General features: G+C 38.2%; 1 protein-coding gene across 6 annotated transcripts in view; it reads right to left on the bottom strand.

Annotated features, from left to right (window-relative positions):
• Positions 1-27,086, bottom strand: part of ctnnd2b (catenin (cadherin-associated protein), delta 2b) — an 82,178-nt gene extending 55,092 nt beyond the window's left edge. For 3 of the 6 annotated variants that reach the window (XM_083541972.1, XM_083541974.1, XM_083541971.1), the window contains exons 1-3: positions 26,732-27,083; positions 13,136-13,269; positions 344-456 (exon numbers count right to left, since the gene is read on the bottom strand). In XM_083541972.1, the coding sequence (XP_083398098.1) occupies positions 344-456; positions 13,136-13,264 (242 nt within the window). In that variant the 5' untranslated portion in view covers positions 13,265-13,269; positions 26,732-27,083. Of the gene's footprint in view, positions 1-343; positions 457-2,986; positions 3,300-13,135; positions 13,270-26,731 lie in introns of those variants that run through there. The other 3 variants (XM_083541970.1, XM_083541973.1, XM_083541975.1) reach the window with 2 other exon arrangements.
• Positions 27,087-27,891: the final 805 nt, after the last annotated feature.

Here is a 27,891-nt window from a genome sequence, read left to right as displayed (position 1 = left end):
GGGGAATGTTGAACAATATAACTCGGTGCCTACACTGCAGAAGAGACAGAGATTACTAGGAAATACTTACTAATTAGTTTTTTAGAAAAGAAGCCTTTCTTTTTGTTTCCAGTGTCACTCAGGACACACACACACACACAATCACTTTTAACTATTAACAAAAAAAGAATAATAATTCAACTGACAAGCCGATACGTTTTATTAGCAATCTTTACAAGGGCTGCTTGGCATAAGACACAAAGTGTGTAGGTCAAGCTAGAAGACGTGATTCATGAGTCTTTACTCTTAGGCTAATGTTGCAGTACTGGATAAGTTCACTAGCCGCCTGTTGATATACACACACCTGATGCTGCTCACGCTCCCAGTCTCAGATCCCAATTTGCATCGCTCTAGCTGGGTGGCCACTATCTGCCGCTCGGCTTCCAGCTCTCTGGTCAGTCTCTCAAACTGCAGCTCCTGCATAGAGAAAAGAAATGCAACAGACACAAATGTTTAGAATACACAATAAATGTGCACCCTAACCTTGAATATAAAAATCGCTTCGTTGCATTTGTGTATGTGCAGACATTCGAGTGCTTACAAATACAATTCAAGTCATTGCGATTCGATTCCATTGGGAAATTGTAAGTAATGTAATGAAACGAACAAATACATTTGCTACAACAGAACATAAATACTTTGCTTTATTAAAGTGGGTACCCTGATGTGCATTGATTTACTGTTGAATTTTATAAACAGCAACACAAAAAATACAATTTTGTATTCAATTTAATGTTCATATACACTATATAGCCAAATGTATTGTGTGACTTTCCTGCCAAATGAACTAGGAGACCCAAGCCTGCTCCAGCATGCTAATGCCTATATGCACAAAGCGAGCTCCATGAAGATGCTCTAACCTCAACCCTAATAAACACCTTTGGGATGAATTGGAACGCTGACTGCACCCCCAGGCCTTCTCATCACTACCTTGCTTTACAAACACCCTTATGGCTGAATGAGCACAAATCTCCACGAGCACACTCCAAAATCTTGTTGAACATCTTACCAGAAGAGTGGAAGTTATTATTAAAGCAAATGGAGACTAAATGTGGAATGGTATGTTTAAAAAGCACATATGAATATTATGGTTAGATGTCCACAAACTTTTATCCAAACAGTGGGTACTTAAGGGGTCTTAGCTTCCAATGGGGGTTCTCTATTACAGAAGAACATTGTTTAAAAAGACAGTGGAACAAGGACAAGTTCTTTATTGAGTCATTTAATTTTGAAAGTATGCACTACATTCTTATAAAGTGGTCACTTGCAATAAATACCATATATAAAAATGTTTGGTCTCGATGCAATGTAATGTAAAAAAAAAAAAATAAAAGCTCAGTGGCTGCATTCAACATTTTTCCCTCTCCCATATTAATTGGATATGCACCACATAACATTTAATGACAAAGCTGTCAATGCCATATCAGACTGAAATCCCAGAGTGCCTCTTTATAGTAAGCACTGTGAAAATCCAGTTAGAGACAGCCAGCGAGAGATAGAGAGAGAGAGAGAGAGAGAGAGAGAGAGAGAGAGAGAGAGAAAGAGAAAGAGAAAGAGAGAGAGAGAGAGAGAGAGAGAGAGAGAGAGAGAGAGAGAGAGAGAGGGTATATCAACTTCAAACCCTAGCATGAAATATATTTTGAGAAATTTCACATCACACACTCGCAAATCTCCCAATTGCCCAACACTTACAAACTGCCCGGCGTGTCAGGAGAAATGTGTAAAACAGCAGTGATTTTAGCAGGACAGTATGTAGCGGGCTGACACAATATTAGGAACGGTATGTAAGCCGCATAAACACAAAGCCCTGCGAGATTCCGCTCTTGGTTTTTTTATTTTTTACTTTTTTTTTGGCATTAAAGTTAATAAAAATGCCACTATATTACTTTGTGTTCTCCAGTTGTCCATATGGAGGGGAAAGTCAGTCTTTCCAATAAGGAGGCTTAAAAGAGAGAGAGAGAGAGAGAGAGAGAGAGAGAGAGAGAGAGAGAGAGAGAGAGAGAGAGAGAGAGAGAGAGAACACAAAAGGGAAGGAGGCATGTTGAGGGAGAGGGGCATAGAAGAAAGAGTTAAATGACTTCATTTTGCCACAAGGTCAACCCCCTTTTCTTTCCTTCCTATTAGTATAACAATGCACATAATAATAATAATAATAATAATAATAATAATAATAATAATAATAATAATAATAATGCATGCAGTGTAGCAAGGTAATAATTATTAGTAAAAAATAGCAAAACATTAGCCATACAGTAGATTTGGCTGCATATAAATTACATAGCACTGAATCTATCTATCTATCTATCTATCTATCTATCTATCTATCTATCTATCTATCTATCTATCTATATATCTATCTATCTATCTATCTATCTATCTATCCATCCATCCATCCATCCATCCATCCATCCTCTCTCTCTCTCTCTCTCTCTCTCTCTCTCTCTCTCTCTCTCTCTCTCTCTCACACACACACACACACACACACTCTCTCAGTGTGCAGTTTAAGAGTGCTGGGGAATTCATCACCTGCTCTTCTGGGCAGGAACCCAGATGAAGGCTACAGAAATGTCCATTCAACTTGTTGAACAAGAGAGCTCTCTATATACACACAGAACTGCGGAACTGGGATGGAGAAAACTACACACACCACTGACCAAGCACGGAAACCGGTCGGATGGTAATCAAATTAAAATACAACTGTGCAAACAGTCAGACATGATTTCCAGGCTTTCTATTATACCCCTTTCTGTATTAACACCCCCCAACACACACACACACACACACACACACACACACCCAGCTCATATTCAGGGTGAGTGTAGCTATTTATGCAGAAGCCTCAGAAAAATAATTTTACACACACGCGCGCATACTCTCACCCACACAAAATAATAAATACATATTCGACAAGTGCAAACTGATAATAAAAAAAGCATGCAATTCTGACCTCTGCAAAAAGCTTTCTTTTGCGCGCGCCGTGAACTAACGCCGAGCACCTGTTGTTTCAGGCGCGTGCTTTTTAATGCAGCCGCGTTAGTAGCTGCGCGCGATGCACACGCCACAAACTCCAGGTTACAAATATATATAAGTTAAAAAAAATAATAATAAAGAAACAAGACAGTGTGCATCAGCAGCAGCAGCAGACTCGCCTCTCTCACTGCTCTGCACACCGCTTTAACATCTACTCAACAACAGCGGAGAGAGCTGAAAGCCTCGCGGAGCGCGCGAGGACGTGCTGCGCGCTCGGGCACAAAGGTCGCCATGGCAACAGACAATTTCGGAGCCCCCTTCGGCATGATTTATGCAACGCTTGCCTTACAAAAAAGAAGGCCCCGCCCACCTGCGCTCACATTCCCCGCCCCCTTTCTGACGCCATTTGATGCTCAGTCTGAACTATAGTATGGGGGAAACAACTGAAAACGCTCCTCAGACTTTTGTAGCTGAGAGACTAAGATGCGTTTTTCCTCCAGGTTGAGAGAGTGAGAGCAGCAGCACTCTGGTCCATAGGTCTCGCTCTGAGGATGCTAAGTGCCTATTATGCCTCGGCGGCCTACAATAGCCTGGGTTTTGGTGGCAGGAGCTGAGTAAATATAGCCTTCAGTTCAGGAAGTCCAGAGGCGACGACCAGTCACTGGTCGACAAATTATTGCAATTACTGTCACTGTTCTTTCCGACTAACAAGACCCCTTAAGAGACTAATGAGACCCTTAAGGTGTAAAAAAAAAACAACATACAGTACTAAGCCAGAGATGTTCGTCTGCGGGACCTAGAGAGGTAGAGTCTAGCAGGTCACTGGTCCCAGCCAAGTAATAAAATGATGAGTTGATGAATTAAACACTCGATCACTAAGCAAGACACATTGCAACTTATACCCCTTGAGTTTGACTAGAGATACATACACTAAGAGAAATAGGACTCCAGTAAAAGCAAACGTGTTCGCTTTAAACTTTAACTTGAGTACAAAGTCTGAAATTCAATTTCAATTCAATTCAATTCATTTTTATTATTATAGCGCTTTTAAAAATGAATATTGTCTCAGCAGCTTTACACAAATAATGTGGTGATTCAAAGTAAATATGTTCTTTATAAGTAAGTTTGTCCCTGATGAGCAAGGAACTGTGGCGACTGTGGCAAGGAAAAACTCCCTGAAAAGATTCTACTCTTCTTACATAAATCCATTAAAAGAATGATATTAATGAGTCAAACACTGATTGATATCTAATAAAATTTGATCACGTCAAAAAAAATCGTACAAATAAGGTTACGGGTGTTGTAGCAAGTTAGAGTCAGGAGTTTCTCCTATCATTTATTCCTCTCAAAATATTTTGCTTGCTGTTGAACTGACGCTGAAATGTATGTTCATGTTAAGCAGATACCACCAAGCGTCAATCAAAACAAGTTTGAAACGCGTGCTCCATCCTGATTGGTGGCTTGCTGCATGCTTGACCAGTTACATTTTTATCCACTCATAAATGAATAGGAACGACTGATAAAAGTCCAGCCAAATGGAAATAGTTCAGTAAAATACAGATATGCAACAAAGTAGATTTTCCACCACTGCTTATTGTAATACAACAATAATACCTGACAACCCTGAAGAGAGAAAATGCACAGTCCTTATTAGTAAGAGTTATTAAGCTACTTCTCAAATTGCCAGTGTTTATAATCACTGGCTAATTATAATAACCAATGACTAAATATGTTACCAATAACATTATTTGGCGAGTGTTGGGGTTACATGTAAAAAAAAAAGATTTTGCCCATTTTTGGTGACTTCGAAACATTTCCAATTGTCATGACAGAAAAGAAATGCAACATATTAGTGAATCTTTTTAGCACCTATGGGTAGAACCTGGTCTTTCTAGCTACAGTGATATAATTGCCATATTAACAAAGAGAAACTAGAGATAGTTTGTATATTAAATTATTGGGACGTCTGAATTTTCCAGCCGTATGTGTTTCTTCCCGAAACTGTTACCACAAAGTTGGATATGCACAATTAAATATTATGTAATGCAATAGAATTACATTTTCCTTTCACTTGAATGAGGAGATCCAAATCTGTTCCAGCTCATGACAATACCCCTGTGCACAAAGTGAGCTGCGTGAAGATATGGATTACATGAGTTAGAGTGGGACATCTCGAGTGGGCTGCTTTAGCGCTCGATTATCGCAATCGTCTAATAAACTGGTCACTTTATGAATGACTTTTTGCTGTCCTTGAATGATTATGAATACCTCAGCTCTATGCCTGTAAAAATCTGGGTCATTTCAAGTCCATTATGCATAAGTCATAAGATGGCAGAAGCCAAATCTACTATTTCATGAGATTATCTATTATTATACCCGAATAACCTGCTGTATGGGCCAACATCACGTACAAAATTCAACAACATAACATACAGTTATTTATTATTTAAAAATAGATAGATAGATAGATAGATAGATAGATAGATAGATAGATAGATAGATAGATAGATAGATAGATAGATAGATAGATAGATAGATAGATATTATAAGCATTATTGTAAAATGCTGCAAAACATTGCATTGTCCACCTTCCCAAAGCTCTGTACTCACTTCTTACTATAGTAAATGTAATATTCTGAAAGTTATCTTGCCATGTTTTTGAGAGCTTCCTGTTATCATGACGGTATTGGTGGCCTTGGCTTTGCCATGCGTATATTATTTACTCGATACTTTCACTGAGCCTATTTGCCCTCTGTTTATTAAGTGCTATCTATATTTTTATTCCACACTCACCATGGGAAGCCTCTGTTGAGCTGAGTAACTGCTGCTACTTACAAGTGAGCGAGAATATATTGCTCATTTCTTTCTGCCCCTCTGGTCCTTCTATGTTTACCGCCTTGAAGCTTTCCACCTTCTAAATGGCATATCGCTAGTACTTTCTTCTTCTTACTACATCCTGATAAATTAAGAATATTGCAAATTTGGACTGTATTGCACCACACAAAAAAAACTGCATTGTCTCCATATTCTACAAAGTACCAAGTAAGCAGCTTTTTGTTTAATCTCCTAAATTACAATGCTCTTGCTCATACAGGCAATGCCCGAACCCCTTAGAAAAAAAAAATGAAACGCATCAGATATTTGCACACTGCTTTGGCACTGAATATCTTACAGACACTCTGAGCAGAAGATATGTGAATGTCTAATTCTATGTCTATCTCCTACATAGACTGTGCAACAATGTCACTACTCACACAAAGGCTGTCAGATTTAACTTCTGGCTAAAAGCTGATACTGGCCCAGGCCTTCAGTCTAAACAGCTTGTGGCTTGAAACCTAGTCCCAGTGACAACTGACAAGCACCTACAAGAAAGCAGCTTGAGATGCTATTTAGACAAAAAAAAATTTTTTTATCTAACATGGCTTGAGTGAAATCAATTACCCAGAAGCTTAGACTATTTGACTCAGACACTTGCATTTCCTTATCGCAGTGCCACTTATAACTCAGTGGCCGCAATCTGATGATTACCTACTCATTGAGTCACCACAACTGACACTACCACTTTTGATGGCTCCAGCTCACACACACCGACTCCTTGGCACATTTTTTCTAATATGATGCATCATAAACAGATCAGTCTTAGGCATATGCCTGCTGTTAATGTTGTGCCACTAGTGGTTTCAATAAAAAAGACACTACATCGCCTGCCAAAGTGTTCACAAGAGCAGTTCACATTTCTGGACCTGCTTGAGGCTTATTTTATATCACAGGAGCAGTTTTCTATTGTGTGCCTTTAGTTAGGTCAAGCACTCCAATTCTCCAAAGTATTTTCGGAATATGTGTACATACCTTCCTCTGATGGCCACTGCTATTACATTACTGGTTTCTGTGCCGTCTAACCAAGGAGCGCTCTATTCCGAACACATCCACCCACTGTTTTACAGTGTGATGCTCAAGCTCACATTGATCCAACATCGAAGCGAATCACACAGTTAACTGGCATGAAGCCAGGCTTACCAAGAATGTTTGTGGCAGCATGTGGTTACATCATACTCATCAGTGAGTTTCCTCCAGGTCATTGCCGGCCTCTTATTAGAATGCTTTGATGGATGATGAAGACTACATCAGTAATGAGCCCTAATCTTGCTAGAACTGCAGGCATTTTAGAGATGGGTCATGGACTGAATCATTAACACTACTAAAATGTGCCTTTGTAAAAGGAAGCTCAAAAATGATCCCACTAGCAGTGCAGGACATTTCAAGCAAAAGTCTGGTTAGGGTTTGTGTGGAGATCTTCATCTGGATCTTTATCTATGCAAAATGTGTATATTGTTAGCAGTTATTGTATCTCCTCAAAACGCACGGCATGTCTGTGGAGTCCCATGGACTTATTACCTTCTTTATATGGCAAAGAGCTTCTATCTGTGCTGGATCCTTAGAACATAAACACCCATCCCTATGACATACTGCTCACTGTCTCTTTAAGGAAATCATTTATTTAGAACTTTACCATTTATGTATCTCTGTCCAGGTAGGTGTCACCATGCAGATTTTACTAGCTTATCCCAGTGGTAGGTAGATCAGTAGTTTATGAGCACCTTAATAGTCCTGATTCTCCTGACACTTATGACAGGTGGCAAATACTATCCAGTTGTTGTACACTTCTCCTGGCTGTTAGAATTGGATAAGATATAATTATATGTAAGTATGTAACTGTGGTTGTAATCTTGCAGAATAACCTATGGAACCTGTATCAGTTCAACAAGAAGGTTCTTGTTCTCATTAGTGGACATGAAAACCAGCTTTTGCAATCCTGCGACTAAAAGAACAACTATAAAAGCATTAAAGCATTGCACATTGTGCTTGTTACTGTCTAATGTGCTGCTAAGAGACATAAAGCTGGTACTCGCTCTACTTATTACATTCTGTTTATTGCTAAGTCTTTCGAATTTACTTGGACTGTAATTCTTTACCGTGGAACTGCAATCCCCTACATATTCTACACAGTATCAAGTAGACAGCCTCTGCTATAAGGCTTGTACTAATACAGAGAATGTCTAAATGTCTGAAAAATTGAAGGCAACAGATAATTGTATACTTCCTTGGTACTGACTATCGAAGCTACATTCAGACTTTTTCTGCCCGAGTTTCATAAGGACACAGACATTTTCTGTTCAGATTGTCTTCTGCCTTTCCCAGGAGATAGGCTCCGGGCTCCCCATGACCTCTTATCGGATAAGAGCTATAGAAAATGGAAAGATGAACACCAGCAAATCACTTAAGCCACACAGCTACACTGTAATACTAAAGAGAAAATGAAGTGTTATTGGAACTAAATGGTGATGGTGCATCATTGTGATGGTTCAGCAGATTGCACCACTGTAAAGTAACTTTAGAAATTTGTTTTATTATATAATTTTGTTATATCATTGAATGGTCTTTATCAAGTTCATAAAGAAAGAAAACTGTCAGGAGGTTGAGAGAAGAGCAAACTTGCAGAATAGTGTCGGTGCAAGAATTTTCCTAAGCTTGGCAGATTTTTCTTCCTTTAATGCTTCTTTTGTTAGCTGCAAATTCTCTGCTTCAGACAAAGTACTTCTCTAAAGTGAAGTATGAATTCTGACAAGTCTATTTCTTTTAGAAAACAGCTCACATGGTGGATCCTCAAGATACAGTTAAAATCAATTTTCCATGTACTATCCCACTCATTTGAATGAAATGGAACATTAAAGAATCTCTAGAGGATCTACACTCACTACCTCAAGCTCTGAAAAAATGTCATTTGTTAAGATCATTATTCATGTCAATAAAGAAATGACTGTGAGTGACAATTTGAAAATCTAAACACAGTAGAAAAGACTGTGATTTGGTATCTGCAAAGCTAAAAAAAATTTCCAGCTTCATTCCCACATTACAAACGGCTGCTGTTAGCTCGGGGTAGCTTTTAGAAAAAATTTTCACAGTGTAACATACGAATAAACTAGTAAGAATTAAAGCCTGGTTAAATGTCTGTATGTCAGTATCTTTAAAAATTCTTAACCTGATCATTGTTAGCAACCCCTATATTATTGCCTAACACAAAAGAAGTATATTCTCGCATAAAATCATTCATTATTAGCTCTCAGGATATAACTTTTTGTGGATAAAAGTCTATAAAGTGGAAATGCAAAGGTAGCCCTTGCATTTTTATCATTTGGGTTAATATTTATATATGCCTACTCAAACTTTATAACAATTCTACAGTGTGGGAGTGCAGGCGAGCTTAGCATTGTGAGAGAACCCACAGATACCTCAATATTTGCTGTATCATTCTCTTGAATACTACTTTTAAAACAGAAGGGACAGATCAACACAAGTTGGCATATTATTCTGTACATTATAGGATGAACCACTGACTTTATTTTAATATTTAATTTAATAACAAATTTCCGATTACCTCAGTTAAAAACCCACATCTCAAACGAGAGAAAACAGAACAATGCCCTCTATTGGTTGAAGGAGAATACTTACGATTAGGAGGGCAAGAGAATATTTTGGTCCATGGTTCTTTAAATGTTTTCCACGTCATAGTTGTTGTTGTTGTTTTCTTTTTTAATATCATGAGCAAATGTTATAATTATTTTCTGTTTACTTGAACTTAATTAACCTACTTAAATTGCCATATAACTATTTAATTATAACATTTATGTGTCTAAAAATGATGCAACTGGTCTGGTTTTTTTTTGTGAGAGCGGAAAGTTAATTGCTGCAACAAATTAACACAATTGTTTTGGATTTTTTTTGCCTAATATTTAAGCAGTTATAGTAAAGACTGTTGAATAAAAATGCGACAAAGATAAAGCAGCAAATGGACCATTTTTATACTAAGACAAAGACATCCTGGTGGCAAAAAAAAACCCTGAATATATACAGCTACAGGAATTTTACATGAACTCAACATTTACAGAAAGCCTGGTACAGTACAAAAAAAAATTAAATAAAAGGACATTGTAGTCCAGTGGGGTGTGGATGGAAATCTGGCTCTTCTGTGAGCCAGAGAGAGAAAATCGGAAGCCTGGAGCAAAGTAATATGGCTGACATTTTTATCTCTCTTCTCTAATAAGAGAGCTATTAGACTGGCCCATAGCAGCCTATGGCTGTGGCCTAGTTTACCATTCCCCATGTCAGTTCCAAACTCAGAGAGTGTGTCAAGTATTTTTTTCCGTTCTGTGGTTAAACGTGCCAAAGCAAGTTAAACAAGGACACGAAGTGAAGGTCTTGTCATGAACAATTCAATCTTCATATGGGTTAATGTGTTTAAAAAAAGGATTCAAGCCATTCCTACACATGATTGTGTGTCATTTCTTACAACATGAGAAACACTAAATATTATCAACAACTCCGTATACTGTACATTCCCACAAACTGTCAATTCGCTTCTATTGCGTTGGTTGATGTCACCCAAAAAAATTGTGATAATTTATGATAAACTGCACAACAGATAATGAGTAATCATGCCAGTTAAGGGATCTGTGACATCAGCTGATGATATTACTAAACCAATAACATGGAGAATATATTTGTCCTACATACAGTTGGTGACAGAGACACTATCCTAGTTCCTAGTTGTGTAAAGGCATAAAACTAGAACTCCTGGATGCTTTGTTTTCATGCCCATACACTAAACAATGTCATTACAATATGAACAAAGTACAGCTATAATTATAAAACAGTTAAACACCTCCAGTGGTATCAGAATAGCAAGGTCAATTATTTTGTTTTTGCTGTACCCTGAAGACATTTGGATTTGAAATCAAAGGATAAATACAAGACAGTAGTTCAGAATTTCAGCCATCAGAAATGCATCAGAAAAGAAAAGTGCAACATTTTGATAATGTCAGTAGTTCTCTGGTTCGATGCAGTCAGTGCAAGCAAAGTACAGTATATGTGAAATGTTAGATGTTTTTTTTTTTTGCTTGTTTGGTTTTAAAAAAATTTATTAACTTTAAGTCAATTCCAATGCTTTTGGATGGCTGGTCTGCCATTAAATGGGCCATGATTTAAATGGTATAATATACACTATATTGCCAAAAGTTTGCGGACACCTGGTCATATGTATGGTGTGTGTTTTTTCCTGAGCATCACATTCCACATTTAGTGCCAATTTGCTCTTATAATAACCTCCACTCTTCTGGAAAGATGTTCCACTATATTTTTTTATGTGCTTGTGGACATTTGTGTTCCTCAGCCACAAGGGTGTTATTAAAGTCAGGTACTGGTGTGGGTGAGGTGAGGAGGCCTGGGGTGCAGTCAGCATTTTAATTCATCCCAAAGGTGTTCAGCAGGGTTGAGATCAGAGCTCTATAGCAGACCACTCAAGATCTTCCTCTCCAAACCATGTAAATCTTCATGTAGCTAACTTTTTGCATAGAGGCATCGCCATGCTGGAACTGATTTGGGTTTCAAGTGAACGCAAAATTGATTATACCACATCCAAAGACGTCCTATACAATTGTGTGCCTCCAGCTTTGTGGCAACAGTATGAAGACGAAACAAATATAGCAGGAAAGGTCAGGTACCCCAATACTTTTGTCCATATAGTGTATCTAGACCAGGGGTACACATATTTTTTTATGTCACACCCACAGTACCTTTGCGGTCGACTGGTAGATCACGTTCGACGTATTGGGCACTCCTGATCTGGACTATAGATGGAATTAGTGACCTATCTATCCTTGAACCTGAACCCTAGTGTATAGTAGAAAAAAGCTATAGAATTGGTTCTGCTCTTTTAATACATTCGGAGGATAGCGTATATATATATATATATATATATATATATATATATATATATATATATATATATATATATATATATATATATATATATATATATACATACAATACACTTCCATCAGTAATGTAATACAAATAAGAACAAGTGAAACCTGATACATTATGTATTACACCAGGTTTGTCATATTATAAGTTATTACAAGTTATACATATGTGATACTTGCTGCCTGCATTTACACCACTGTGACACTTTAATAGGAGCACCTGCTCGTTCATGCAATTATCCAATCAATGTGGCATGTATGTAATGCATAAAATCATGCAGAAACAAAATAGGTACCTTCAGTTACTGTTCGTGCCAAACATTACAATGAGGGAAAACAGTGAGCATGGCATGCTGCCAGATGCCAGATGGGCTGGTAAGAGTATTTACAGGGATTTCAAGACACAACAGTTTATACAGAAAAAAAAACCCTATTCCAGACAGCAACAATTTTACAAGAGCAAAAGCCTTGTTCATGACAGCAGTCACAGGAGAATGACCAGACTGAACTGAGCTGAGAAGGAAGGATATGCTAACTCAAATGTACCAGTCTTTGTAGCCTTATTGAGCAGAAAAGCACAAGACATGTCAATGGCTGGGTGGATGGGGTACAACAAGCTATTTCCACTCACAGAGCTGCCACTCACGTTTTTTTTTTTGGTTTTCTTTTTTGCATCATTCTAGAGACTGCTGTGCATAAAATCCTGGGAGAGCTGCACGTTCTAAAACCAGCCAGCCTGGCACCAACAACCATGTCAAGATCACATTTTTTCACCCATTTTGTGTTTAATATGAACTTTAACTGAAACTTCTGGCCTGTTTTATATACACTTTGCTGTCACATGAATGCCTAATTTCATTAAAGAACAGGGGTACAGCTGTAAACCCTATACACATAACGCAGCTAAGCAGGAATACACCATGGATAGGATGCAAGCCCATCAGTCAGGCACACACACATTCACATTTACATACACATTCTCATACTCATTCAGGTGCAATTTGATGCATGTGCTTCTAAGTTTTCAGGAACGGTATGGCCCACATAATTACTATTTACAGCATGCAGTGACAGCTTTGATCATTAGGGAGCTTATTCTAAAAGTGTTTGGAAATAAAATGACAAGGTACTGAATACAGTGGTTGGACACTACGTCTGGTTAATCTAGCTAATCACAGGGCCTGGGGAGAGTTGATGCACACGATTGTTCAGCGGAGTACAGGGACAAATAACCATCCCTGGCGGTGTCAGTGTTTTGAAGTGAGGTTACTTATAAAGCCAGTTATTAGCCATTGAAACAGAATGACCTGCTCCTTGACGGAGGCCAGGATGGCGGAGGTCGTCTCGGTCTCAGATCCATCTCCATTGGAGGCGTTTAGTACTGGGCTCAGCATGTTGGAGTTCTCACTGTCACAGGACTGGTCTGGAACTGGCATTACTCCTAGAAAAAAAAGCAACACATTTTTGTAATTGCTGCAAGAGAAATGCATTATATTATTAAAAGTATGCAACAGGCTAATAGTTTAAGCAAGAGTCCTATTAAAATTGGATGTAAATTCAAATCCTGGAAAAGCACAGCGTAAAAAAGAGCATATATGGCCTGGGTTGTTGGTTGGAGAGATGGGATGGGATCCCACTGTTAAATCATGTATACGGAATAGAGCACCCCCCACACACACACCTCTTACACGTTTTGGCAATATAGGATATGTTGCTAGAAGACTAGCTAAAACAGGGTAAAAAATACAAAAAGATTGTTATGCTGATTCTCCTTCAGCTATTTCATATTCTTTCCTAAACACAATTCTTACTCATTGATATGAGTATTTGATCTGGTGCCATGTGATGAGATTTCATACAGATTTTATATCTAGTGGCCTCCGCATAAGGTATTAAAGCCTTTGAAAACCTGAAGGGCTTCAGTATTTGGAAATGAACACCATCTCTCTCTCTCTCTCTCTCTCTCTCTCTCTCTCTCTCTCTCTCTCTCTCTCTCTTTCTCTCTCTTTCTCTCTCTCTCTCTCTCTCTCTCTCTCCTGCATTTCCCCCTTTAATGTCTCTCCCTGTCCTTTCTATGTTCCTCCACCTTCTTCACGTTGCCTCCTCTTTTCTCTAACTGCTCCCTCTTTTCGCAATTAGCTCACCAAATGTCAGCTCCCCGGAACAAGCATCAGCCCAGAAAATGGCCGCTCATGTGCAGAACGTGTGCACCTGTGAGGGTCGCTAGCGCACGTCAAGCTACCAAAAAAAAAAACAGCCCGCGTTGTACAAGTGTATACCGAGAAAGATTAAGTGAGACGATACAAAGTTAGAAAGCTCTCTTCTCCCTGCCTTGTAGTCCGTAGGGAGGCACAGAGAGACATTTCTAGGTCAAACTGATGCCTTGCCACCAGTTAAATGTGATCATTTTGAATGTGTCCAAGCAAGGCAGCTTTAACTAATAACAGCACCAGCTGTTGCTTTGATGGATTACACGTCTCGGTGCTAATCTTAATCACGCACCTTTGCTTGATTGATAATATTAAAAATATATACATAACACAGAGAATATGCGAAAGGAATATTTAGCAGATACCTTTTATATAAAGTAGATTTGGGCCGATGCAATGCAATGCAAAAAAACCCCAGTTTGCTATGTTAAAAATGTAGGATGTTGTACAGGACTGATTAAATTATTTTGCACCTAGAAGCACAGCAGATCATTTTTCTTCTTGATAAATAGCTAGACCATGCACATCTCCTCCCCTTCAGATTAATGAACACTCTGAACCAAATCATACAGAAGTATATTGCTTGGTGAACCATTACAGTAAACAATGCTGTTTCTTTATCCTTAATTCACCAGTTCAGATTTGTTAAAAATGTAGTCATTCATTACATATGAATCATTCTTTACACTCAGCCACATTTTTATAACAGTTAGACTAAGATCTGAAGACCACAGAATTTGATCCACATATTTTTTTCCACAAATGTATCGTCAGTGACCCCTTGTGATCTTGCCATCCCAAAAGTGACCACTCCCATCCAAATGGAAATGTTTCATTATAGGATAAAACTGCTTAATCTAAAGTATTGATTTGAATTAGATCCCCTCTGAGCACAAGTTGGCCCAATCCATTGAAGCAATATATCTTGATTCACTCCATTATAGTGCACACTTTCATATACACCCATTCATTTCTACGGGCAATTTAGAACAAGCAGTCCACCTTCTGACATGAGAACCCAGTGGAACCTCAGATGGACACAAAAATTACATGCAAGAATCCACACAGGTAGTAATCCGAGCTGAACCTGGGATTCTGAAGCCGAAAACCAGCTTTGCTGTCGGATTGACCCACCTAACAAGGTTATCTAACCTGCAAGAATGTACCAAATGACTGAATCAGGCAACTCACACCGCACACTTCCCGTACATGAACATTAAAAACAAATTTGCCGTCTGAAATTTCACTCCGATGAATTTTCAGTGGCAAATAAATGTGAGGTATTTCGCAATAGTGAGCAGTGAGTAACCAAATAGGAAAAAAGGCTGAAAACGACTTAAACTCTCTTCATATTCTACACAGAACCTGCTGTATATCTCTTATAAATGGAGACTCGGGCGCAATCTGCTGTTCTTTGACCAGAATTTAAGTTTCCTGAGTCCCTTAAGCTGCATGATTATAGAAAATAGAAAATATAAGGTATGTCACTCGGTTCAAATCTTTTAGATTGTCTCCTGGTAATTTAATCCTAGCTGTTTTCTGTTTCCTGACCAGTAGCATTAAAATATATTCATTCGAAATTCTTCCATTCCATTCCAAAGGATTATTACAAGCTTTATTGTAGACAGACACAAGCAAGAAGGAAGACAAAAGCAGAGCATGCTGTTCTTGAGGAAGATCCAAAATGGAGAAAGCTGCACCATACAATAGTGCTGTTGCACATTACAGACAATGAGGCGTGAGATGACGGGGTTGAAGTATCGCAGCAAGTAATGAAGTAGTGTTTAAGAAGTAATCTTTAACGAAGGAACATTTAGGTAATGTATCTCATCATGAGATTATATAACAAATAAAAAGATATATATGTTTCTAGGCATATTTTACCATTTCAAGTTTAGAATTTCCTTAGGTTTGAAAGATGCAGATGTAGAGGACAGGGGGGTATGGAGAAGGATCTGCTGTGGTGACCCCTAATGGCAGAAGCCCAAAGAAGAAGAATGTTATAATTTTCTTATTCTTTCGGCAGGTAATTTAGCTTCTTTCTGGGAAAAAATAATAAAATAATAATAAAAATAAGAAAGATTATCTGAAAGGAATTCAAGCTGGAAATGAATACAATCCAATGATGAGCTTAAAAACGTTCTAATAAGAAAAGGGTGAATTCAATTTAATATGCTTGTGAATAAGGGATTTTTTTCACCCCATTGATGATGCTGTTAACGTGTTATGTTGACTGACATAACACAGATATTTCATGTGAACGCAGGACAGATGGTGTGAATGCACGCCACTATCACACATCTATAATATTTTGTATAAGTAGCAACATGAGCTTATCTCTTTATCTATTCTTTTTTTGACCAGTTGTTTAATTATCTTGCATTCTGACCATCCATCTATTCATTTATCTATTTAACCATTCATTCATCCATTCATCCATTTTTGACGTTTAATTTTTTATATTTCCTTCCTCCTCTATCCATCTATCCATCCATGTATCTTTTGACCATTTCTTCCATATTTTTGTATTTTGGGAAAGATTAACAGCTGAAAAACAGCTGATGTTATTTCTACTTAACTAGGGTCTTGTTGATAGACCTTGATAGGACTGTAGTCCTTGATAAGCTTATGGAAATAGCCGAGCTTCACTGGTACACCTCGTTATAAGCACACAGCAATGAAGCAATGCTATGGAAAAAACTGTGACTGGTAAGAGTCTTGATCTTGATTTAAAAAAATGTCCAATGAGGGAACACCTCATTCCTAAAAAAACCCAGAAAGGTAATGAAATATTTCGAAATGAAATTTTACGAAAGGGCTTACAACACCTCATTCTAGAGCGAATCGGTTGCAAACTTAAGAGATACAGTATTTTTTTCTTTCCATTTTCTCTTGGCACATTGCTGCTAATGCTGGGTCACCAGGCAGCATAATCCACTCAGACGAAAAGAGCAATAAATACTTTTCTGTGCGATCAATCGGAAACCAGAGAATGCAATTTTAATAGATAGATAATTCCACCATTTTGTTTTTTGTAATAAAAAATTGGTTTAGCATTTTATTTTGAGTATCTTGCTTTAATGATGAAAGCAGAAAATTGCTTATAGGAGGAAGAGCTACCAGGTACACACGATACAGTACCTGGCTCTTGCAGAATCCAGAGATGCACCGTTATTTAGTATTCAGTAACTCATTTATGTCTTTCTACAGTGTGATTTGGTCTTAATATTGCTTCACAAGCAGGAATCGTGTACACTATTATCTATTGCTTATTATGTATGTGGCTATTTTTTCTTCTGAAACTCGTATTTTTATATCTTCCTCTCTAGTGACCACAATGTTTACGTCCTTATTCTCTCCATGGAGATAAAAGAACAGTCACAGATCTGTGCCTTTTAGCAATTGACTGTGTGGTACCGAGTGTAAATCCAGATTAATTTCCTTGTGTTTGCACATAGTCAATCATCCTGCTTCATTTTCAACCCAGATTGACTCATATATGTCAAGAACCACTTACAAGTGCTTCTAAAAGCACATGAATATCGAGGAAGCAGCACTTTCAGCATCTCAGTGCATAACAGGTTGATCCAGGCAGACTCTTTTTGCATGCTGATGTGCCTCTTCAGATAATCAATGACCTGTGTTGCTTTATTCTACATGCATTGTTGTCAATAATCCTTCTTTGTCTTGTAAGATTGTATCATTCCCAGCTTGACTGACTGCACCTGAGTGCTAGCATTTTCTTCTACCTAGTATAAGCACAGCTTCAATTCATGTCTACAAGTGGCTCAAATTTAAGTGCTTTGACTAACAGACCACATGGATCTGAATGACCTAAAAGTGTGAATATTAAAAATGTGAAATTTGATGTATATATAATCTGGTGGCATAATATATATATCATTTCAATCTATATATTTCTTTTTTTTAAATACCATTAACATCTATTAAACAGGTAGCTGCACTGGCTGGTCATTTTTCTTCTCCACTGCTGCTTGACTGGTCCCACCATCTATCAGGGTACAAGGAAGAGATGCTTCAAGATTCTGCTCTGTTCTGACACACAGGAGGTTGCCCTTGATGTCTGAGTCACTAGCAGGATTCAAACAATGTCTAAAGAACTGCCACTTCCAGAACTACTTACATAATAACTTCCTTTTTCTAACAATATTCTCTCCCAACAGAGTTTATAGATGGAGAGTATTTTTAGGCTGTGGCCTAATGAACCAGTATCAGAGTGTATTTATTGCTATAGACCTCACAGCACTCTTGCAAGTTGCTCTGGATAAGGGTGTCTGCCAAATTTCACACCAAAAAAACATGATTTTACAACTGACAAGGGCTAAAAACAAAATGTGTTTGAGCCAAAATTCGGTATTGAGCCTTAAGGCCTGTAACGTGAACATGTCACACTCTCTAAAAAGGTAACGCTATCTACAGGTGTATTGTGTCATTTTAACATTAACACAGAATCACAAGACCTGTGCTACAGTCCTTGCAGGTGATCTCACTCTCCATCAGCACGCTATCGCCCAAATGATTAACAGATCCTCTAAAAGACATGACGCATGACTTCACAGTCATGCTGCGATTCTTGACAGCTCTGACAGCATTCTAACTGCAGTCTACAAAATCTTTTCTTTCTTTAGAAAAAAAGTCTTTATAAATCAATCCTCTCGCCAAACAGTCAACGTGATGGATTTAGATTTTTTTTTTTACTGTAGGTGGTAAGGTTAAAGCAGTCCATACAAATGACTCTCATAAGCTTACCCAAAAGACTTGTTGCAAAGCCCTCTAGGATAGGGCTCTAAAAAACAACAAGTGCCAAAATCATACCAATTACAAGCTGAACACAACAACGACAACAACGGCAATAACAACAGCATCCTGAATCCTAGAGCAGCATTCTTACCTCACACTGTGAATAAATTTGACTAATATGGACTATAAGTATATGCATTGGGAGTGATGAGGATGGACAGGATTAGAAATTAGTTTATTAGAGGGACAGCGCATGTAGGATGTTTTGGAGACAAGGTGAGGGAGGCGAGATTGAGATGGTTTGGACATGTTCAGAGGAAGGACATGGGGTGTATCGGTAGGAGAATGCTGTGGATGGAGCCACCAGGAAGGAGGAAAAGTGGAAGACCAAGGAGGAGGTTTATGGATGTGGTGAGGGAAGACATGCAGGTAGTTGGGTTGAAAGAGGCAGATGTAGAGGACAGGGGGGTGTGGAGACGGATGATCCGCTGTGGCGACCCCTAATGGGAGAAGCTGAAAGAGGAAGAAGAAGAAGGACTATAAGTAGATGATAAGCAATCATGAATGGATATTCACTGTATGTGGCATTTTCTTCTAGTTCATTGTTTTATTATTAGTGAAAAAGTTGGTCGCTGGATACAGCTGTCCTGAGCTGGTTTTTATCCCAAGTACCTCCTATTAAGGCCTTAGCCATATGCTTTTGACAACAAATTAGTCTCTGCTGGCAGCGTTTGCTTCGTCTTTTAGCAAGCTGTGAATCCACTTCACCAAATTTTGTCTCGCACTCAGGGCTGCATTGCTCCAATAAAACCAGATGTTCCAGTGTGCTTACAGACCGCAGCACGGTGGAATAAAACTCCACCGGGTGTAGTGCAGTACATCAGATAAAAATCCAGAATCATCAGTGCGAGACCATCACTGGGACTGAGTGAATGTGCCAAGTTGTATCAATGCTACACGTCCGTCAAAGCGAGTGTGATCTTATAACGAAAACTTTCTGCCTTTGTATAGCGATCGCTAACCCTGTTTCCAGAGATCTAATGTCCTGGAGAATCCAAACCTAATCCAGTATATCTGAGCTAGCTAATCAAGTGGATGGATTATTTAGCACAGGGGTGGATGTTTAAGGGTTGAAATTTTTAAAAGACAATTACAAGGTTCTACATGCTACGATCAATCAACGCGATCCAGACTGGTGCCGCATTAACAGGTGGATTCTTAAGTGAGCTAGAATTCGAATGTTTTGAATGTTTTTGAAATAGAACTCTATGTACAGGTGGACCATGAGTTCCTATGCCCTGCTCTCATTGAAGGGTTTTAGATAATTGTTGTAGATTCTCAGAATTTTTTATTTAAACATTTCTCACACCGTACTGTCAGGTGTCTTACTAAGGTCCCTGATCTCAAATCACAAATCAAGACTTGGGAGGATTTTTTTTCTGGTGATGAACAAACCTCTTGTTTCTCCTCCATATTTGGCTAAGAATGAACACAGTCTGTAAGGCAGGACTGAAGAGATCGCTGTATCACAAAATATCACTTCATTTGTACTAACGTTTAAAATGATTGCCAATAATGAGTTAGATTTACTACTTCAAACACTGTACTCAGTGCAGAGGTTTTATTCAGACAAACTCAGAATAAAAAAGCGATATAGAACAGGGAAGGATTAAAATGCTCACTAAGGTCTTAAAGTATTCTAACCTTCTCTTCCTAACCCTGAGACAGTATGTTTGTCCCTAGCACCTGCACAAAGCCCTGAATCAAACCGGAGCACGACATTTGGCAAGTGATGCTCTACTTGCTCTTTTTTCCCTAAATGTACATATCTGATATCTCTAGAAAGCCTAGGACAATTTGTAAGGCTCTTCCTGTTGTATAATGCATATAATATAATCCATATAATGCAGAATTTATAGCCTGGCCATAGATGTCAGATTAGATTTAGTAATACACTAAACCTTAAAAAAGAAATGCTGTTAAAGACTATTATGTAGTTAACGACTTAAATAACAAAATGGGAGCTTAGAAGCAGCCCACAAGCATACTGCAAACATACTGTATACTTAAAATGTTATATTATCTGGTTTCAATTCAGTAAAATGTTTACTACTACTACTAATAAAATAACCAAAAGTATTAATATTAATAACCATCATAATCAAAATCATAATTCACAGTGCTTGTAAAATACTACAGTTTATAAATAAACAAGTTAAAATAATACCGGAAAAGGCGTACATTAATAACATATTTAAATACTGTATGTTCAAATTAATTATCTAATATATTATTACACTTCTGATTTCAGTATAATACAGTACCATAGCAGAAACACACAAATGGTCACTTTCTGTTCAAAACCTTTGCTTATAACAAATTACAGACTATTAAGCCTTTGGCAGAGCAATGTAAGGTTTAAACAAGATATGCCCACCTAGCCAAAATGTCATAGATATGTTGCAAAAAAAAGGATAAAGCCAAGGCAATTAATGTCCTCCTCCAGGAATGTTCTCAAAGGACAGCTGAGCATGACATTGGTGATAAAGACTAATTACGTGGGGTTTGTTGTGATCAAATGAGGCCCAAGGCTTTTTACAGTCTTCACCTAAATTGTGTTGCACTGTAAATCCTCAGTGGAGTTTTCAATGGAATTTTTGTTAGAATTTATCAACACCAAAACTCATATTTGTGCCTTTTTGCTTTAAACATTTAGCCATTGTACAGGTTTCTATTGTATTATATTGTAACACTATGCACTGAACTGACATCATTTGAATTAAGGTTTTGGGATAATGATTAAAATGTTGTGACTGCCAAGATACCACCACTGGGCAACTGGGCAAGACATCATATGCTCCTTGGCTGTTCAAGGAGTAGACCTGGCTGTTCCTTGGATGTTTTTTCAAGAAAGAATTTCATCACATTATCTATATGTAGATGTATAACAGATAAATAACAGTGTTTTTTTAGCAACATTACTTTTTTTTTTAACATGACTGCCACTTTAGTCAGATATTTCAAACATTTGTTAGTAAAAAGTGTATGCATTATTGCCTGTTCAATATATAATGCTTTTTGCAATTGTATATTTTTTTTTATGAAATAAAAGCACAGGATCACTGTCAAAATTAATTTCCTTATTGGATCATTCCCACGATATCAATTGTTTTCTATCTGATCTATTTTATTGTATAATTATGAAACTTACCTGGAAATGAATTGGGAAGCTATACGATTTTTGGAACGCACATACCATTGGTACAAGGAATCATTTAAACCAATCAAATTGAGCCAATCGAAAGAGGACACTCTTTGTCGTTTGGCAGTGATGCAGAAATCCCGGCTCTGTGTCACATACTCGCATAGAAATCGAACGATCAGGTTTCTGTCAGATTTCCACCTACTTTAAGATACTTGCTCTTGCTTTCACAGTCTTAATTGCTGCACTAAGTCTTCCAGGCTTAAACTCCAATTAAAACTGTTACAAGAATCTGATGTGGGATTTTAACTGCAAACCTGTAAGCTCTGGATCAAGTTATGATAGCCTCAAACAACTCTGTTATGAGAACATTTGGCATGCATTAGATTAATGACCATATTCCGTTTTTGAGACATGGCTCAAAGCAATACTCTATCTATGAACTGGCACAGGGCTCAGATCCCTTGGCCTTTAGTTTGTTCAGGCACCAAGGGCTCCACATATGAAGAGAGACCTTGTGTTCCAATAAATTATTCCAAGTGATTTGAGGGAAGCTGAGAAATCCAATGGCAATGCAATAACAGTTGGGTATTATTGGTACCTAAATCTTGCTCAAATACTTGCACTGAATCTTGAATATTCCCTTCATTTGCTTCGTTAAAGCTCTTTTGGGCTTATGGGAGATAACAAATTAGCTGGCTAGAATAAGATTAGCGTCATGGTAATTGTTCATGGTAAGGAGTTTTGGCACAGACTCCTCCTGTTGGTAAGAGAGTAGCATAGCGACCCCTTTAAATTCAGCTGTAGCAGAGCTAGGCAAACAATGCATAAGCCTCATGTTAATATAGGTTTATAGGATTATAAGCGAAACAACAGTTGAGCTGATAAAATAGCAGTTAAGCTGATAAAATGTGTTCTGATGGGGTGGGTAAGAAATGTCTCTGAGTGTCTAATATGGCTTAGGAATCTTCTCTACACCTACATATCAATTATTCTGCCGGATTGGAGAGACCCAAGTGAGTTAGAGAGCTGGAAGACTGGTGCTTAGATTCTACACGACAAGTAATTACTTTGCCTGGTGTAATTCGTTATCCTCCCGAAGAGTAGCAATATATTACATGTGACAACGTTAGCCGTGATGTCATACTGTGGTAATGGGTCTAGGCTCCCAACAAGGAGGGTGTGGGTTCAGTTCTCCCACTGTTGGACACTTAAACATGGCCTTTAGTCCATTGCTGATCGATGGAAAGGAGTGGTATAATGGCTGAGAAATAAAAATGAAACGCTCTAAATGTTCACTTAAAAGGTGGATTAACAATGGTATTAACAAGGTGCCCAGGAATTACGAAGTAATAGAGGCTTTATAAACAACAACTCTAGTGAAAGAAAATAAATCTGCATTGATACCACAGCCACGGAAATCAATGTCACAAAGCAGGAACTCTAACATTACGGTTGAACCGAATGCAAAAAAAGGGTCATATAGAAAACAAAAGAACTCAAGATCTCAGGTGTGCCATTTTTATTGTGGTACTTTATACAAACTCCAAGCAAACCGTGCTCAGTAAAATGTACCAGTTAATTTCTTCATAAAACTAATTGCACCTGAGATAAATACCTGTATAAAAAAAAAAAAAATGCATGTAAAGCCTTTTAATCTTATTATATTTGACAGCATCTTTTGCTTTTCTTATATATCGAGTCCTACTCAGTGTTAGACACGACATCAAAGCCTACTCTCAATTTCATTCCTCACTCATCTTTCCACATCCTTTAGAACGACCTATATGGGGATTTACATTTAATGTGACTTTTTCCGAAACAACAAAGAACAAACCAGCCTGTAGAGGTCAACCGAGCTATAAATACACCCGCAATCTCCCTGCTGTTTCTCATAATTCACATTTCATGTGTCAGTGGGTTTCTGTGCAAGTACAAAAGCTCGCTAAGCACAAAATTTGCTTTTCCTCTTTCTAGGTAGCCAAGTGCGCATTGCCTCTGATCTCTCGTTCGGCACTATCTTAAGCACTGGCAGTTTGCGTAAAAACAAAATTAGCTCTGAGTCTGCAGAGCATAAGTAGGTATAGGTATAATTGCATGTTTCCAAGGTACACTGATCAAATGAAAGCAGGTAAGAAGATCTTCTACAGGCACTCGATCTGGGCATTAAACAGTGCATGGAAATGATTTCCCCAAAAGAGGTAAGACATCGAAGAAGACTTTCCTGGCATTTCAACAAAACAGGAGGATGGTGGATAAAATAAATTTGCAAGCATTAAACATACGTTAAACTCCATATTATTAGATATCACATTTTACAAAAAAATTATTTTTTTCATCTATATGAAGAATTGCTCTGGTTTCAAACAGCCCTTTGTCTTGTGAAGGCTTTGACAAAAAATAACAAGCAAGCTCTGAAATTAATCAACACATTTCAAGGCCCAGTTGGCATCACATATTGGGAACAGTTTCACAAATGTCAAAAAAAAAAAAAACTGCCGTGTCATTCCATGCATGCGAGCCACAGACAATCTGCTGCTTAGAGAATCAGCTGTGTTGACAATGAAAGCCATCATGGTCATTGCTGAATTTTAATAGGACCATAATAAGGAGAAGAACCATAATGTGACCAACTGACTGGACGGGACTGATCAAATAGATGATTTCTTTGGGGATTTGGTCCCATATCAGAAAATCTATGCATGGATTATAGAGTTTAGTCCTTTTTTTTTAAGCTCGACTTGCTCCAAATTTGGTAGCAGTCATTTCCATCGTCTGCCTAGTGGCAAGTGGAATTAGGTCTGTCCTTGTTTAAGAGGATTTGGACTCCAATATTGTGTATTTTCTCCCTTTACCTCAGGTCAAAGCTATCACACAAGACTGCCAAGTACTCTCAAAAGAAAACAACATATTCACAGGTACACTACAGAAAAATGGAGAAAGGAAAGCACCTGTAAAGTCTAGCTCTATTATTGGAAACTGCCAAACAATTCCTTTAATCAGAAAACAAGATGTCAAAAAGCATAATACATTTGGATTATGGTAAAAGACATTTAAAGAAACTAAACCAATGCCTTGACTGCAACAAGGATCCTAAGTAATTCATTTGATATACACTATATAATGAACTGAATGACAAAATCTTCACACATTCATCCAAGCATATCCACCCAAAACAACAACTAGTAGTGCTGAGAAACTAATAGCGATGGGGAATGAATCCAGGTTATTAGTGGAAAAATGCCTATTTTCAACCCTAATGTGTTTTTGATCTGGTGCGAATGCATTATTTAAATAATTCATGATCATAACAGCCCTGTGTATTAAAATATTCGCAATTGTATTGTTGATCGGAGCTTCCGTCTGTTATCCTTCATCTCTTAAGGTGCATCTGGTCAAGCAGTTACATCAGTCTCCCAACAGAGGCTGCTGCCCCAATCTCCAGCAACAGCTTTTTATCTACTCTATACAGCCAATATGGTAATGAAAAAATTCTAATAATTATGTTATTTTTTAAGGATGCATGAAACAACCCGGCACAATTGGTATATTTTCAGAATATCTTCAAAATATATATTTTAGGATATGTCTTAGACCTGCCAAACACAAAGCAGACTGTCGTGAATTCCATACACATACATCAGTAATCTTAAAAATTCATGACTTAAGCTCGCCTCATTAATTTCACGCGATCCACTATTAAAGAGGTTAATGCTGTTCGGTGTCCTCATCAGTCCCAACCTGCAAATTGCTACAATTGTAGTAATGAATATGCACAGGAAGACATTAACACCGAGAAAAATGCAAATGCTGCTGTTTCAAATAAAACGTGTCTGTTTTTTTTTTTTACATTGCTCAGAGTATGTTAGATGGGGTGTAAATATAGGTGCCATTCAGCTATCTATTACATAGTATGATATATAGCAACACAACACTTATATGGTGTGATTTCATGACCCTTATAACTATTGCAGCCCAATTACATGATATGGCCTGGTTTGTGAGAATCCCAGACTGCTGTGTGAATTTGATGCTACACTTTTGATGTGTGTGTTTGTGTGTGTGTGTGTGTGTGTGTGTGTGTGTGTGTGTGTGTGTGTGTGTGTGTGTGTGTGTGTGTGTGTGTGCAAATAAATACTGCTTGCTGTTTTTATAAGGCTTTTTGCTTTCATTGTAGTCTAAACCAATGCCCTATTCCTTACTATCAGATTCTTTTCCTGGCTATATGTAAGGCCACAACATGCTCGGACCCTGTGTATAATTATGTGCACCGTCTGTCCCTCTGAATAAATACAGCGTTGCAATCGAGGTCAATAGGGAAGTAATTCCCATTTTCATGTCTCTCACCAACACCCCCACCCCCACCCCCACCTCCATTTCCATCCTTATCTCCATCTCCTCGGATGGAGAACCAGCCCTCTAATGGAGTCCGTTATCAGTCTGCACTATCAGTCGAGAAACCATGAGGAAGAGGAAATGCCATTAGGAAGAAGGACAGAAGGAAGACAAAAATGCCATTAGGGAAATAAAAGGACAGAACCCATGCATCCTTTTTTTAAGAGGCATTTAAAAAAGAAATGCAAGTCTAATGACCACAGCCGACAATGCAGTGTAGTTAGGGTGAGCGTGTGCGCGCGCGCGGGCGTGCGTGCGCGTGCGTGCATGTGTGTGTGTGTGTGTGTGTGTGTGTGTGTGTGTGTGTGTGTCAGCTGGAATGACATTGCCCTTACCGACTGCTATCCAGAGTGGAGAAAACGACGCGCCTCCGCTTTTTCTGATTAAAGCCCGTTCTTCATCCAGGGGCCGAATCCGTTAAGCATCCCTACACTGATCTTCACCTAAAACCCGAAGAACACCGGGGAACCGAGGCGTATAAAGCATCCGATACACATCCGCCGGGAGAGGAAACGAGCTGGGGGAAGAAAAACTGCGGAGAGAGAGAGAGAGAGAGAGAGAGAGAGAGAGAGAGAGAGAGAGAGAGAGAGAGAGAGAGAGAGAGATGGGATGAGAAACGGAGACAGCTCTCTCCTCCTCCAGTGATGCTGTAGCATCCCTCTCCTCTCCTCTCCTCTCCTCCTCCTCACTGCAGCAAAGCACGCCGAGGTACCACATCGACATCTTCTGGCCACATTTAACACCTTCTCCTCTTGGTTGCCAGATTCTAATCCAAATATAATCAAACGGCGCTTGTGATTCGGAATATAAACGTTTGTTTTGTTTCCGCATTATTTTATCACATACCATCTTTTAGGGATTTAAAACGTTTTATTATTTTTTTTTATTATTATTATTATTATTATTATTATTATTATTATTATTATTATTTTATTTTATTTATTTTTTATTTTATTTTTTATTTTTTTTATATAGCGTACAAACGGGATATTTCTATACAACCTGGCAACCCTGGACCATCCTTTTCCCCCCCACCCTGGTCTCAGCCAGTATATCTAGGCGTGCGATGCGGGTCTCCATGGCAACGACCAAACCCGCATACTACTTTACTTAGGTAGTATGTGAGATCGAAGGCTGCTCGCTGGTTGCCATGGACACGACAAGCACGCATGCTACTATACTCTCTAGATCAAAAATAGTATGAAAGCATGGATGGCTATACCTGACATGAGCACGCAGTTTTGATATAATAATTAGGATGATTAGTGTGCTGGTTTGCATGTTATGACTGGTTTTCATCTTTTCGATTTTGGTATTTTTTATTATTTTGAAAGGAGAAAAAAAAATTTTTTTTTTAATGGAGCACAAAGCATGTTTGGTTTATGGCACAGCAAAATTTCAAGCATAGAGATTACAATATTGTCATTAAAATATCCACGGTGTGAACATTACTTCAAATTTGCTCATTTATTCAGTTTTCTTTATCCTTTTTATT

This window comes from Silurus aristotelis, assembly GCF_946808225.1.
Source record: "Silurus aristotelis genome assembly, chromosome: 5".
NCBI classification, from domain to species: domain Eukaryota; kingdom Metazoa; phylum Chordata; class Actinopteri; order Siluriformes; family Siluridae; genus Silurus; species Silurus aristotelis.
This window is presented reverse-complemented; position numbering and strand designations above follow the sequence as displayed.